At 43.4% G+C, this 14,824-nt stretch overlaps 1 protein-coding gene across 1 annotated transcript in view; it reads left to right on the forward strand.

Annotated features, from left to right (window-relative positions):
• The first annotated feature begins 665 nt into the window (after positions 1-665).
• Positions 666-14,824, forward strand: part of CHST7 (carbohydrate sulfotransferase 7) — a 35,362-nt gene continuing 21,203 nt past the window's right edge. Inside the window, exon 1 of the mRNA XM_004612899.2 lies at positions 666-2,333. Coding sequence (XP_004612956.1) covers positions 844-2,283 — 1,440 coding nt within the window. The 5' untranslated portion in view covers positions 666-843 and the 3' untranslated portion in view covers positions 2,284-2,333. The remainder of the gene's footprint in view (positions 2,334-14,824) is intronic.

The raw sequence follows: 14,824 nt of genomic DNA on the forward strand, positions 1-14,824 counted from the left end.
ATTACACTAGAGATACAGAGGCACTAAAAATTACTGCATTTTGAGAGTGAATAAACGGATAATCCTGGAGTTGTAAAAATATGCACAGCCCTAAAGAAAACAGCACTTAAAAATTCCTAAAGGCTACACCTGAACAGTGCAAGTGTGGCTCAAACTCCCCAGATCCTCCTATTGTGTGCAACTGTATGTGTCTAAGTGGAGGAGTTTTCAATGCTGAATTTAGTGACACCCATGCTGGAAATGATGGGAAGGCTGCACATAAATAGTGAGTGACCAGGGACCTTGGTCCTTGTGGAAGCCAGTGAGCCTGTGACAGAAACAGGAGGGGAGTTAAACAGGGGAGGCAGTAGAGACCTGAGTAAGATTCACGTTTCATCACGGGGCACATCCCTTTCCGGAAGTCGTTTCATGTGGCCTTGACTTCATTCTGGAGGAACTGTGGGAAACATAGGTTCTGGTTCAGCGACCCCCCTCCCCAGCCTGCAGCAATCCCGCCCAAATATTGCAATGCTGTGGGCTACCCAGGCCGGTAGAGAGGCGGAGAGAAGCTGCGGGGTAGGAAGGCGGGACGGGGCGGGACGGGGCGGGACGGGGCGGGACGGACAGCGGACAAGTTGGCCAATAGGCTGTTAGACGGCGGCGGAGCCAAGAGAGGGCAGGGTTGCCGCCTCTAGCACCAAAGCCTTCCAAGTTTCCCTTGTGGATGCGCGGCGAAGTGGCTCAGCTGCTCCCAGCGCAACCCGGCTCAAAGAGGCTAGCGGAGCGGACTTGGGTCTTGATTTCTGAGGAAGGAGAAAACGGAAGCCTGACCCGCACTGGGGGTGGGTGGGGATTCGGTGAACGATGAAGAGCCGGCGGCGGCGGCGCCGAGAGTACTGCAAGTTCGCGCTCCTGCTGGTGATCTACACGCTGGTGCTGCTGCTTGTTCCCTCCGTGCTGGACGGAGGCCGAGATTCGGACAAGGGCGCTGGGCACTGCCCGGGCCTGCAGCGTAGTCTTGGAGTGTGGAGCCTGGAGGCGGCGGCAGCGGGTGAGCGCGAGCAGGGCCGTGAGGCGCGCCCCGCTGCAGAGTGGGGCCATTCCCCAGGGTCCCCAGGCAACTTCAGCGGTGCCGTCGGGCAGACGGTGTCTCGAGAAAAACAGCACATCTACGTGCACGCCACTTGGCGCACTGGCTCGTCTTTTCTGGGTGAGCTTTTTAATCAGCACCCGGACGTTTTCTACTTGTACGAACCCATGTGGCATCTCTGGCAGGCACTGTATCCGGGCGACGCCGAGAGCCTGCAGGGCGCGCTGCGTGATATGCTACGTTCGCTCTTCCGCTGTGACTTCTCGGTGCTGCGACTGTACGTGCCGCCGGGGGACCCAGCTGCAGGCAATCTCACCACGGCCACTCTCTTTCGCTGGCGGACCAACAAGGTCATCTGCTCACCGCCACTGTGTCCCAAAGCTCCCCATGCCCGCACCGAAGTGGGTCTAATCGACGATACCACTTGTGAGCGCAGCTGCCCACCCGTGGCGCTCCGCGCCCTGGAGGCCGAGTGCCGCAAGTACCCGGTGGTGGTCATCAAAGATGTTCGCCTCCTTGACCTGGGTGTGCTGGTGCCCCTGCTTCGTGACCCCGGGCTCAACCTGAAGGTCGTGCAGCTTTTCCGCGACCCCCGAGCGGTGCACAACTCGCGCCTCAAGTCCAGGCAGGGGCTGCTGCGCGAGAGCATCCAAGTGCTGCGCTCCCGCCAAAGGGGCGACCGCTTCCACCGCTTGCTGCTGGCACAGGGCGTGGGAGCTCGCCCGGGTGCGCCTTCGCGGTCACTGCCTGCGGCGCCACGCGCCGATTTCTTCCTAACAGGCGCGCTCGAGGTGATCTGCGAAGCTTGGCTGCGAGACCTACTCTTCACGCGCGGCGCGCCTGCCTGGCTGCGGCGGCGCTATCTGAGGCTGCGCTATGAGGACCTGGTGCGGCAGCCGAGCGCCCAGTTGAGTCGCCTGCTGGGCTTTGCCGGGCTGCGTGCGGTCGCGGCCCTCGATGCCTTCGCGTTCAACATGACGCGCGGCACAGCTTATGGGGCCGACCGCCCCTTCCAGCTGTCGGCGCGAGACGCCCGCGAGGCTGTACACGCCTGGCGTGAGCGCCTGAGCCGGGAGCAGGTGCGCCAGGTGGAGATGGCCTGTGCTCCGGCCATGCGTCTGCTGGCCTACCCTCGCAGCGGAGAGGAGGGAGACGGCCAGGTACCCAGTGACAAAGAGACTCCGTGGGAGACTGACGCTAAAGGCGCAACATAGCGCTGTCACCTCCCCGTCGCCAAACCACGCGCTCCTGGGGGCAGATCCGGGTAAGGTGGCCCAGGGCGGGGTTGAAGCAGAGAAGAGTGCTCAAGAGCTTGGATCGCAGTAGGGGGGCGGGACCTGGACAGCAAGCTTCTCTTATCTCAGCCTGTTGGGGCAGATCTGGACAGGAGGGAAAGCTCTGGGACCTGATTCATGGGGATCTCCAGTTTAATCACCTGCCTCTTCCTAGTAGGACCGAAGAGAGGAGAAATGACAAGCATAGTAGAGGTGGAACCCAGGTCTCCGGCCTGTCAGTCCTTTCTAAAGGGGCAAGGTCATCTGTTGAGGATGGAGAAGGGACAGGACGAAAGAGACTGGAGTATCAGGTCTGAGAAGAGTAGAGGCAGGTCGAAAGTCATACAGAACTAGAATCCAGGAATCAAGATGGAAAGATAGGATTTCGGGGACCATGTTATATCAGTTTGACCTGTGGAGAACTTGGTATTGGTTTTTATAGGCACAGACAAAGCCAAAGCAGGCCTTGAGAGAAAGTTATGAGCTCTTATTCTGCCTACTCCCAATGTTTTCTGTCTGATGGGCAAGCTACCAGGCTTTCCTCCTTAGTTACAAAACCTGATGACAGTCAGAATGCTCATGGCCACTTTTTACACTAATGTTTCTCCAGGAACCTGTGGCAACTCAGGGTTCTGCCTGGCCAACTTCCACCCACCTCCTCCCACACCACCCCCGAATGGCTGGAGTTTGCAGGATATTTGACTATATCCCGTTCAAGTCAGGTCACAAAAGCTGCCTGGTCAGTTTCCTCAAATTCCCACAAGATCTCAGGAATAGGCTTCCCCCAAGACTCCTCCACATCCGTTTGAGAGATGGAATCTCAGATTAGCTGGGGCAGCTTTTGCTGTGACTGCAAAATAATCTCTTTGTACAAAGACTCCTCCTTCTAGTTTTGTTCTTTCTCTACAAAATATATATTTGAAAAATGGGCATAAATAACCCCCAAGTGTGTTCAGTGCCTAAGTGAGAGGCCGGTCTCTCTAGTGTTTAAGTGAGACAATGGACCAGGGGAGGATGGTTCTGTAGGAAGGAGAGCTGAGAAGTCCGGTTATTGACTTGGGAATGAGTTCTTACAAACTGTGAAGTGGGCAGTGCAGCCTTCTGCTTTGCAAGGTACAGAAGATGAGGCAAGGCTGGATGGTGGGGGTGGGGACGGAAGTGACTTCAGTTTCCATTCATTAGTTTATACTGTAATCTGGCATTCCCTTGGCATGCCCTCTGAAGACAAAGTTGAAGCTGTTAATGAAGATGGATTTTCTTGTTAATAGAGCCAGAGGGTCTGAGTGACTTCAGAAGCTGGCTGCTTGTCTTCCTTCCCAGTTAATCAAGTGACTTTTTCATTCAGTTTCTGTAATTGCTAGGAAGTCTGTGTTCTTTTCTGACTTCCAAGAGTGAAGGAAGGGTACGAAACACAGTGGTTGGCGAGATTTTAATAAAAACATCCTCTAATTTGCTAATCATGTATTTACAGAGGTTAGTAACATCATGTTCTCATAACCTCCTTTACAGGTTTGACAGAAGGCTTCTTTAGAGCAAAGGCTGTGGCATTTGTGGCTTTCCCAGAAACTTCCACTTTTTAACTGTTTACTAACATGTATTGAGTGCTGACTTGGGTGAAGGGTTAGGGAAACATCCTTTAGGAAGTTAGTCTGTCAGGATGACAGTGACTGGGGTGCAGTGAAGATCTTTAGAAGGTCAGTGGGATTCCTTTGGAGGGCTGAGGTTCTGTATAAGGTCAGTTGGCTTCCTGTGGAGGATGGGGCCAGCTTTAGGCTATTTTTCTCAGTGACTAAGTTCTTCTTCCACATTTCTGCTCAAACTTTTTGGGTGCTTTCCATGACATTACCAACCAGTAATTTCAGGAAAATGGTTATATTCCTGGTTATTAGAAAATAAGTGACTAACCCACTGATCAGTTTTCCAAGGCAATAATGCTGTACTCTAGGAATAGGAAGGGGATCTATCCTCATATGCCACACATTGAATTTGACATTATTGACATATTGTCATTATGTCATTAATATCCTTTTTTAAAAAAAATTACTGAATCACTGTGAGATAGTTACAAGCTTTCATGTTTGGGTTACAATAACACAATGGTCAAGCACCCATCTCTCCACCAGTGCACATTCCCCACCACCAATATCCTCGGCATACCACCCTGTTTCCCACCCTCCCCCTTTTCCCATGGCAGACAGTATTCCCCATACCCTCTCTGTACTTTTGGACATTGTAGTTTGCAACACAGACACTGAGAGGTCATCATGTTTGGTCCATTATCTATGTTCGGCACACATCTCCCATCCCGACTGATTCGTCCAGCCATCATTTTCTTAGTGATCCCTTCTCTATTCCATCTGCCTTCTCCCCTCTGCTCATGAAGCAGGCTTCCCGCTATGAGGCAATCCTCCTGGCCCTTGTATCTACTGTCCTTGGGTGTCAGCTTCATGTGATGTAGATAATCCACAAGAGAGTGCAATCCTTCTATGTCTGTCCCTCTCTTTCTGACTCATTTCACTTAGCATGATACTCTCCATGTCTATCCATTTATAAGAAAATTTCATGACTTTATCTTTTCTAACAGCTGCATAGTATTCCATTGTGTAGATGTACCAAAGTTTCTTTAACCAGTCATCTGTTCAAGGGCACTTGGGTTGTTTCCAGATTTTGGCTATTGTGAACAGTTCTGCAATGAACATATAGGTACAGATGTCATTTCTACTGTGCTTTTTTGCATCCTCGGGATATATTCCCAGAAGTGGTATTGTGGGGTCATATGGAAGCTCAATTTCTAGTATTTGAAGGATTGTCCATATTGTTTTCCAGAAAGGCTGGACCAGTCGGCATTCCCACGAACAGTGAAAGAGCGTCCGTTTTTCCCCACATCCTCGCCCCCTTTTCCCCCACATCCACACCAGCACTGGTTGCTGCTGTTCTTTTGAATGTGTCCCAGTCTCTGTGGTGTGAGATGATATCTCATTGTTGTTTTGATTTGCATCTCCCTGATGACTAGTGATGTGGAGCATTTTTTCATGTGCCTTGGCCATTTGTATTTCTTTTTTGAGGACACTTCTGTTCATTTCTTCTCCCCATTTTTGATGGGGTTGGAGGTTTTTATCTTATACAATTCTACTAGTGTCTTGAATATCCTAGATATTAATCCCTTATGAGGTGGGTATTGGATAAATATTCTTTCCCATTCTGTGGGCTCTTTCTGTATTTTGGTCACTGTTTCTTTTGAAGTGCAGAAGCTTCTTAGTTTGATGTAGTCCCATTTGTTTATGTTTGCTTCCACTTGCATGGTCAGTGCTATTTCATCCTTAAAGATGCTTTTAGCTTCAATGTCATGGAGAGTTCTGCCTACATTTTCCTCTATGTACCTTATAGATTCATGTTTGATATTGAGGTCTTTAATCCACTTTGATCTGACTTTTGTGCCTGGCATTAGACAGAGGTCAGAGTTTACTTTTTTGCAGATAGCTATCCAGTTTTCCCAGCACCACTTGTTGAAGAGGCTTTCCTTGTTCCACTTTGCATTTCTTGCTTCTTTGTCAAAGATTAAATGGCCATATATTTGGGGGTCTGTGACAGGATATTCTACTCTGTTACGTTGGTCTGCAGGTCTGTTTCTAGCCCAATACATGCTGTTTTAATTACTACTGCTTTGTAGTAGAGTTTGAAGTTGGGGGATGTAATGCCACCCATCTTCTTTTTTTCAAGGATTGCTTTAGCTATTCATGGGGGTTTGTTGTTCCATATGAATTTCAGGAGTGTTTTGTCTATTTCTTTGAAAAATGTCATGGGTATCCTGATAGGGACCGCATTAAATTTGTATAGTGCTTTGGGCAGTATTGCCATTTTGATAATGTTAATTCTCACTATCCATGAGCAGGTGATGTATCTCCATTTCCGAGTGTCCTCTTTTATTTCTTGAAGTAGTGTTTTGTAACTTTTTTTGTATAGGTCCTTCACCTCTTTGGTTAAGCTGATTCCAAGGTACTTGATTTTCTGAGGTACTATTATGAAGGGGATTTTTTTTTTTGGTTTTTGGGTCACACCCGGCGATGCACAGGGGTTACTCCTGGCTCTTCACTCAGGAATTACCCCTGGCGGTGCTCAGGGGACCATATGGGATGCTGGGATTAGAACCCGGGTCGGCCGCGTGCAAGGCAAACGCCCTACCCACTGTGCTATCGCTCCAGCCCCCGAAGGGGTTTTTTTTTAAATGTCTCTTTCTTCTCTTTCATTATTTGTATATAAGAATGCCATGGACTTTTGGGTGTTGATTTTGTACCCTGCCACTTTACTATACCAGCCTATTATTCCTAGGAGCTTTTCTGTTGAGTCTTTAGGGTTTTCTAAGTATAGTATCATATCGTCTGCAAATAGTGATAACTTGACCTCTTCCTTTCCTATCTGTATACCCTTGATATCTTTTTCTTGTCTAACTGCTATGGTCAGGACTTCCAGTACTATATTGAATAGGAATGGCAAAAGCGGGCAACCTTGTCTTGTGCCTCACATTAGAGGGAAGGCTTGTAGTTTTTCCCCATTGAGAATACTTGCCGTGGGCTTGTGGTATATGGGTTTGACTATATTGAGGAAAGTTTCTTTGATGCCCATTTTGCTGAGAGTTTTCATCATAAATGGGTGCTGGATCTTAACATCCTTTTTACATATGGAGAGTCTGAGTGAGACTGAGGCACATCATGTAACTTTCCCCAAATCACATTGGGCTGGTGTGTGTGTGTGGGGGTGGGTGGAATCATGGGTGCTAAACCATAGTTAATATAACACTCATTTGCCTGCCCTCCCTTCATGTCACCTTCAGTACTTTACCAGACTTAGAGGCTAGGCTGGGATGTGAAACAACCGTTAGCATTACTACTAATATGTTTGAACCACTGAACAAATAGATTAAATATCCCTGAGCTACAAGTGGCACCTACACTGAGAATCTAATGACATTTCAGTTGTATTCACATGAGGCATCTAAGCATGCCCCAGGCTTAACAGCAACGAGAGGCTACATAAGAACTGTAGCTCTCCACAATCATGATATAAATTACTATGGTAAGCAGTTCATTGCCCATCAATATTCTTTTAGTCTACACTGTGCTTTTATTCTGGCAGCAGCAATCCTGACTGGTCAAAGCTGGTGTATTTCCATTACAGAATAAGTAATTTCTAGTGGGTCCTATATTACATTCAGGATGCAGAATAGGTGATTTGGTGGGGTTTTGGTTTTGGTTTTGGTTTTTGGTTTGGGGGCCGCGCCTACCAGTGCTCAGGGATTATTCCTGACTCTGCATTTAGGAACCATTCCTGGAAGTTCTTGGGGACCACATGGGATGCTGGGGATTGAACCTAGGTGGGCCACATGTGAGGCAAATATACACTCTCTCCAGACCCTTAATTTTTTTCACAGTCATTAGCCTCAGTTAAGTCTCCAATGATTCAGGTCTTTCCCATGTTTTATATATTCTGGGCTTTCATTCACCAACTTATCTGTTCACTTTCACAATCTGCATCCTATCTTCACACAACTACAAAAGGCTATTAAAAATGCACAAAGCCAGGAAGGTAGTCAGCAAGTAATGGGTGCAGTTTTACCTTCTATGACTCTCTTTCCTTCAATTTGGACATAAAGCTCTTCTGAGACTCCCCAGCCTGACATCCCTGTATGTCTCATTGGCTAGACGTGGGTCAAGTGACAATACCTTACAAAAGGAAATGGGATCATTGTAACTGGCTTAGAGCAGTCGTTCTGGGTGCTGGATGAATGTGTGTTATTTTTAGTACTCATGTTTATTTTAGTGCCAGTGTTTAATGTTTTTAAAGAGCCCCACCTCCAAAGATCCTTGATTTAGTTGGTCTGGGGTGGGGTCCAAGTATTAGAATATTTTCATTGGCCTGGAGAGATAGTACATTGGATAATGTGCTTGCTTTGCATGTAACCAACCCGGGTTCCACCCCCAATATCCCATTTTGTCCCCTGAGCACCGCAAGGAGTGAATCCTGAATGCAGAGACAAGAGCAACCCCTGAGCTTGCCTGGTGTGGTCCAACCCCCCGCTCCATGCCCCAAATATTGGAATGTCTTTAATGTTGCTCAGGCTGTACTGTACAAAGTTGAGAAACATCTGTTTGTCATGACTGATCCTCTGGGCCCAGTCATTGACACCTGAATAAAATCAGGATGGGGTCTAATAAGATATCAGTGAACAAGGAAATATTCACTGTAGTAATTTATTATTTCTTATCCATTGATTTATTTCAGTACTGAGATCAAGCCCAGTGCTTCCCTTATGCAGGGTAAGTGCTGTGTCTCTGAGGTACACTGCCCCGCCCCGCCCACACACAGTAAATTAAGCTTAGAAACTGAGCTATGACATTTCAAATAGATGAAGGACACTATGATGGAAATAGAGAAATGTCTTAAATTATTCACATTTCCAGACATCACCATCTTGCATTTTTTCATACTTTGTTGTCTGTGGCTCTTTAGCTAATCATTGTATAGTCCCACGACTGTTTCCAGTTGTTTTGATGTTCTTTCCTAGTCTTTTCAGTAGGTCTCCCTTTGACCTGGCCCCGGTACCATTTCATTCCCTTAGACATTTAAGACACCAGTCTTTATTCTTAACAAGATAGACCAGACCCTTTAAATTACATTTGAAAAGTAGGTAGTGCATCCATAACCTAAGCCCTCATCAATCATAAAACTTTCTTTCTTAAAGAAATCAGAAAAAGAAATGATTAGCCTTCACCAAATCCCTAACTAAATATGTTCTGGTTTTCCCTCACCTTCTTCTTATTGTTGCAATGTCCAAGGTTCACACACTTGGTTGCATAGCTTGTGGGAGATCTCACAGTGGTGCCTCCAGTGTTCTCGGCAACAGTGCAGCTGGGATCACACATTGTAACATGGGGCAGAACAGAGCATCAAACTCTCATCGTCCCACCTGCAAGGCAGGTTCTCTACTGCTGAGCCACATCCCAGACCTTTCAACCTGGTACTTTAAAAGTACTTTAAATAGTATGCCCCTAAGTACCTTTCAACCTGGTACTTTAAAAGTACTTTAAATAGTATGCCCCTAACAGTTAGATAGCTCGTTGAAAGGAGAATCCCTAGCTTAATTTAAACACAAACTGCTAGAAGATGAGGAATCTGTTTCTATATAGAATTTCTCATTCAACAAAATTTGTTTCAACTTCTAATTATAAATCAATGTAGGTGTGCTGTTTAAGTCTGAGGACTGGAAGTTAGGATTTTGTAGGGGGCTTCAGTGTGTGTAGGTAGGTACCTGAGTGTCTAGGCTGTGGTAAGGAGGAAGAGTTTTTAAAAGATATCCATATGCAAATCCTAATTACCTCCTTGGTTTTTAAGACCAGGACATTCTTGGAGCTCCCACTTGGAGCTGCTTTTCCAAGCAGAAACCCTTCAGCCAATGAAGAATTTGGTATTTTAGAAAAATCAAGACTCATCTGGCGAGTAAAACAAGGGATGCTGGGCTTATAAAGAGAAGTGTGGTCATAAGGTAGTATCAAAAATCTTGCCTTGACTCACGGTTTTTAATATCAATCACAGGACCCAGGCTTTAGGGCTTAACTTTCCCAGTTACTTCATTGACCTCGGGCAGTCCCTAAACCATTTTGGCTTTCCTGTTCTTAGTAATGATGAGGAAGCTGGATTAAGATTTCATAGCACAAAGAGGAAATAACATTAATGAAGGGCCGACTTTGTGCACTGTGTTACTTGCTTAGTGTATGTTGTCTGAGTTAGTCCTCCTCTTAACTTTTTTCAATAGATAACATCCTCATTTTGTGGATGGTGAAACATACTCTGAGAAGTTGGGGAATTATCAAGGATAACAGCCAGAGAATTAAAATCAGATACTCTCTATTTTGAAAATAGTGTTTGAGATTTTTTAGAAATAATAAATATGGGTGGTGAGAAAGAGTTCAGTTATATAAGGATGATACAAAATACCTGCTAATTTGACTTCCCTGAAGCAACAACTTCATTTTTTGATATCATTTTAAAATATCTAGCAATATTTTATGCAAATTCAAATAGGTATAAAGAACTTTTTGTGGTTATTTTTTCAGTTCTTTAAAAATGTTGAAGTATAATTATATCTATTATATGTATTTATGGTATGTAATGAAATGATTTAATATTTTTCTATATTGAAGTGATTACCCAAATAGCCTAGTTAATGTTCATCACTTCACATAGTTACACAAGATTTTTCTTGTGTGAAAATTTTTAAGATCTGTTCTCTCAGCAACTTTCAGATATGTTGTACAGTATTATTGATTGTAGTCACCAGGTACTACATTTCATTTCCATGGATTATTTATTCTATTACTGGAACTTTATAACTTTTGACTCATTTCACTGTTTCAAAAACCTACAACTCCTGCCGCTGGCAATCACTATTCTGTTCTCTCTATGAACTGTTTTGTTTTGTTGTTTTTAGATTCTATGGAATAGATCTCTTTGATTTATTCCACTTAGCATAATGTCCTCAAGGTCCATTCATGTTGTAAATGACAGAATTTCTTTCTTTTTAAATCAAGAATACTGCTCCATTGTACACATAAACATACATATACATGCACAAACACACAGACACCATATTTTCTTTATTTATCTATTACTCGGGCACTTGCTCCTGTGTCTTGGTTACTGCAAATAATGCTTCAATGAACATGGAAATGGCTGTATGTTTTTGAATTAGTGCTTTTTATTTCCTTTAGCTAAGTATGAAAGTGAATTGCTGATATCTGATAATTCATTTTTAACTTTTTGAGGACCCTTCGTACTGTTCTGTATACTGGTTGCATTAATTTACATTTCTACAATCCTGGAACAAGCCCAGTATTTTGTTGCAGTGAATTTTGTTACAATCTCTATAAAGTCTAGAAACATGATGACAAAGATTAAATGATCAAAATTTGCCTTTGTAGAAGATGATGGAGACAATTTGAAAGTTGCAGAGTCTAAATCATAATGTAATCACTCTCCTGGACAAATACTAAAGTTGGGACATGGAGGAAGCAGACCCATAGCAGTGTGTTCACTGCTTTTTTTGTCACTTATACACCATTCCCTGGCCAGTAGTTGTTTTATATATCACTAGTTTTTGAAGAATCCCGTTTAATAGCTATAAGGATATGCTTTCTTCTGATACACTAGTAAGACATTTAGGTACTATTTTTCACTATTTCTGTGCCCGTTAATGGGGGTGTTTTCAATCTAAAAGCTTCATATTATAAAAATGACTTATTTCTCGCAAATAAAATTGTATATGATTTTGGTAATTATAAAATCTTAGAATATCTACTGCTGATTTTTTCCATCATGTTCTTTCAAAACTATTTTCCTTTTTAAATGGAATATTCCAACAGCTATTCATCATAAAATACTGCTTATTGATCCATATTTTCCTTAGCAGGGTTTGGTAATGTTTAGTGGATGATTTATAAACTTAATGAAACTAATAGTTCCTATGTAGTAAAAAGTAATAAAATGAAAATAAAGCTTAAAAAATCCTTTTCCAATTTGAATTAAATAATTTATTAGCATTTAGGACTTTTTCCAAGTGGCCTTTTATGATAATTTGGTTTTTGTTTTTGTTTGGGGACACACCTGGCAGTGCTCAGGGCTTACTTCTGGCGTTGCACTCAGAGACCACTCCTAGTAAGGCTCAAGGAGCTCCATTTTCACCCATGTGACAATTTCTCTAGCTCTGTGATAATCTTTTTTTTGTGGGATACCTCTTATTTTATTGAGTTTCAAGCATAAATTAAAGAAAATTATTTCTCTATATTACAACTTTAAAGTTATGTTATTTAGAATAATAGTTTCCAACATGAGCCAAAATAATTTGCTGTACAACCAACGGTGATGATTTTCCTGATATATATTAAGAAAAATAATAGAGTACATTAAAATCTTAAAGAAAAATTATTTATGAATTTAATTGTGTATTAAAATCATTTACAAATAAAATAAAAATATAGAAGAGAAAAATAATGCACACTTGATAGGACACATTAAAAGAAAACATTCACACACAGATAAACATTACTGAGTCTGTAAGCTTCCTATTTTAATGATATGTTTACATATCTTTTTTTTAATTCATTAATTAGTGAGTCACCATGAGGGTACAGATACATATTTACACATTTTTGAGCTTGTTTTTCCCTCATACAATGTTCGCAAACACATCCCTTCACCAGTGCCCATTCTCCACCACCAGTAAACCCAGTATCCCTCCTACCCCCCAATCCCATCTCCCCCCCACCCCACCCTGCCTCTGTGGCAGGGTATTCCCTTTTGATCTCTCTCTCCAATTGGGTGTTGTGGTTTGCAATAGGGGTATTGAGTGGCCATTGTGTTCAGTCTCTAGTCTACTTTCAGCACGCATCTCCCTTCCCGCGTGGGATCTCCAACCACATTTTACTTGGTGTTCCCTCCCTTCTCTATCTGAGCATCCTTTTTCCCCAGCATGTGAGACCAGCTTCCAAGCCATGGAGCCAACCTCCTGGTACTTATTTCTACTATTCTTGGATATTAGTCTCCTACACTGTTATTTTATATTCCGCAGATGAGTGCAATCTTTCTATGTCTGTCTCTCTCTTTTTTTTTGCTTTATTTCGGTCACACCTGGCGATGCACAGGGGTCACTCCTGGCTCTGCACTCAGGAATTACCCCTGGCAGTGCGCAGGGGACCATATGGGATCCTGGGAATTGAACCCGGGTCGGCCGCGTGCAAAGCAAATGCCCTACCCGCTGTGCTATCACTCCAGCCCCTGTCTCTCTCTTTCTGACTCATTTCACTTAGCATGATACTTTCCTTGTTGATCCACTTATATGCAAAGTTCATGACTTCATTTTTTCTAACAGCTGCATAGTATTCCATTGTATAGATGTACCAGTTTCTTTAACCAGTCATCTTTTCTTGGGCACTCAGGTTTTTTCCAGATCCTGGCTACTGTAAACAGTACTGTGGTGAACATATAAGTGCAGATGTCATTTCGACAATACTTTTTTGCTGCTCCAGGGTATATTCCCAGTAGTGGTATTGCTGGGTCAAATGGGAGCTCAATTTCTAACTTTTTGAGAAGCGTCCATATTGTTTTCCAAAAGGGTTGACCCAGTCGGCATTCCCACCAGCAGTGTAGAAGGGTCCCACATCCTCTCCAACAGTGTGATAATCGTTTTAAAGTAAGTTTTGTGTTTCCTTTTGTGTGATGGCGTTTCAGAAAACAGTAATTGAATTTGATTTCTCTGCTTCCACTCAATCCATTTGTGATGGAATCAGATTTGTAAGGCATGATTTAAAGATGACAGAAATATGATTCATGAATCATATATACAATAACATCTCACATATTCTTTTAAAGACTATATAGTATTTCCTGGCAAAAATGAATTATAATATATTTAACCAGTTCCCAGCACCAACATTTCGTTGCTACACATTTTCCTCCAAATTTTATTTTATTAAAGTACCATGAGCTTCAAAGTTATTCATAGTTGGGTTTTTGACATATAATGTTCCATCACCAATCCTACCACCAATGTCAATTTCCCTCCACCAGTGTTCCCAGGTTCCTCTCCTACCCCCAGCCCCCTGCTGTCTTGAGTTTGGTTATTAACATTTGAGTCCCATGATTTCAGTGTTGTTCACTCTGTGGATTGGATATTTAGCTCTATCATTCCTTGATACCACTCATACACCTTGACCCTTGTGCCTGTTGTGCCTGTTGCTTTTCATCTGTCTCTTCTCTCCCATGACAACCACTCCCTCGTTTTTCCTTCTCCTCCTTATACTTTGGGACAAAGGGTGAGCTAGGCATCTCCCTTTTAAACCATTGCATTTCCTCATCCAACTAACTACTCTAAATACCACATATAAGTGATATCACTAATTCGCTTTTAAATAGGATCCTTTGCTGGCATATATCTGCTTACTTATGCTTTTTATCTGTAAGTGAGCAGTAAATTTTAACAAAAATTCTAATGGTAGGGTGACTTTATATAGCAAAGGGTATGTACATTTTTACTCTTGGAAAGGTAAACTTGCATCAACTTTCATTATTATCACCTGTTTCTTGGAGTGTCTGATGCCATTATTTCAAATAATAGAGTTAATCCAGTTTTTAACAAATTTTATTTAGTTAGTTATTTGGCTTTTTGGGTCACTCCGGAGATGCTCAGTGGTTATTCCTGGCTCTGCACTCAGGAATCACTCCTGGCAGTGCTCGGGGGACCATATGGTATGTCAGGGCCTGAACCTGGGTTGGCCATGTACAAGGCAAACACCCTGCCTAATGTACTATTGTTCTGGCCCTGGTCCAGTTTTTTAAAAAATCCTGACTAGCCTGGTGCAAAGGTGAGGATGAGGGCTCCTGGGCTTTCTTCGACTTTAGAGTTCATCTCAAACCATGAATGGTTGATTCA

Source organism: Sorex araneus, chromosome X, assembly GCF_027595985.1.
Source record: "Sorex araneus isolate mSorAra2 chromosome X, mSorAra2.pri, whole genome shotgun sequence".
NCBI classification, from domain to species: domain Eukaryota; kingdom Metazoa; phylum Chordata; class Mammalia; order Eulipotyphla; family Soricidae; genus Sorex; species Sorex araneus.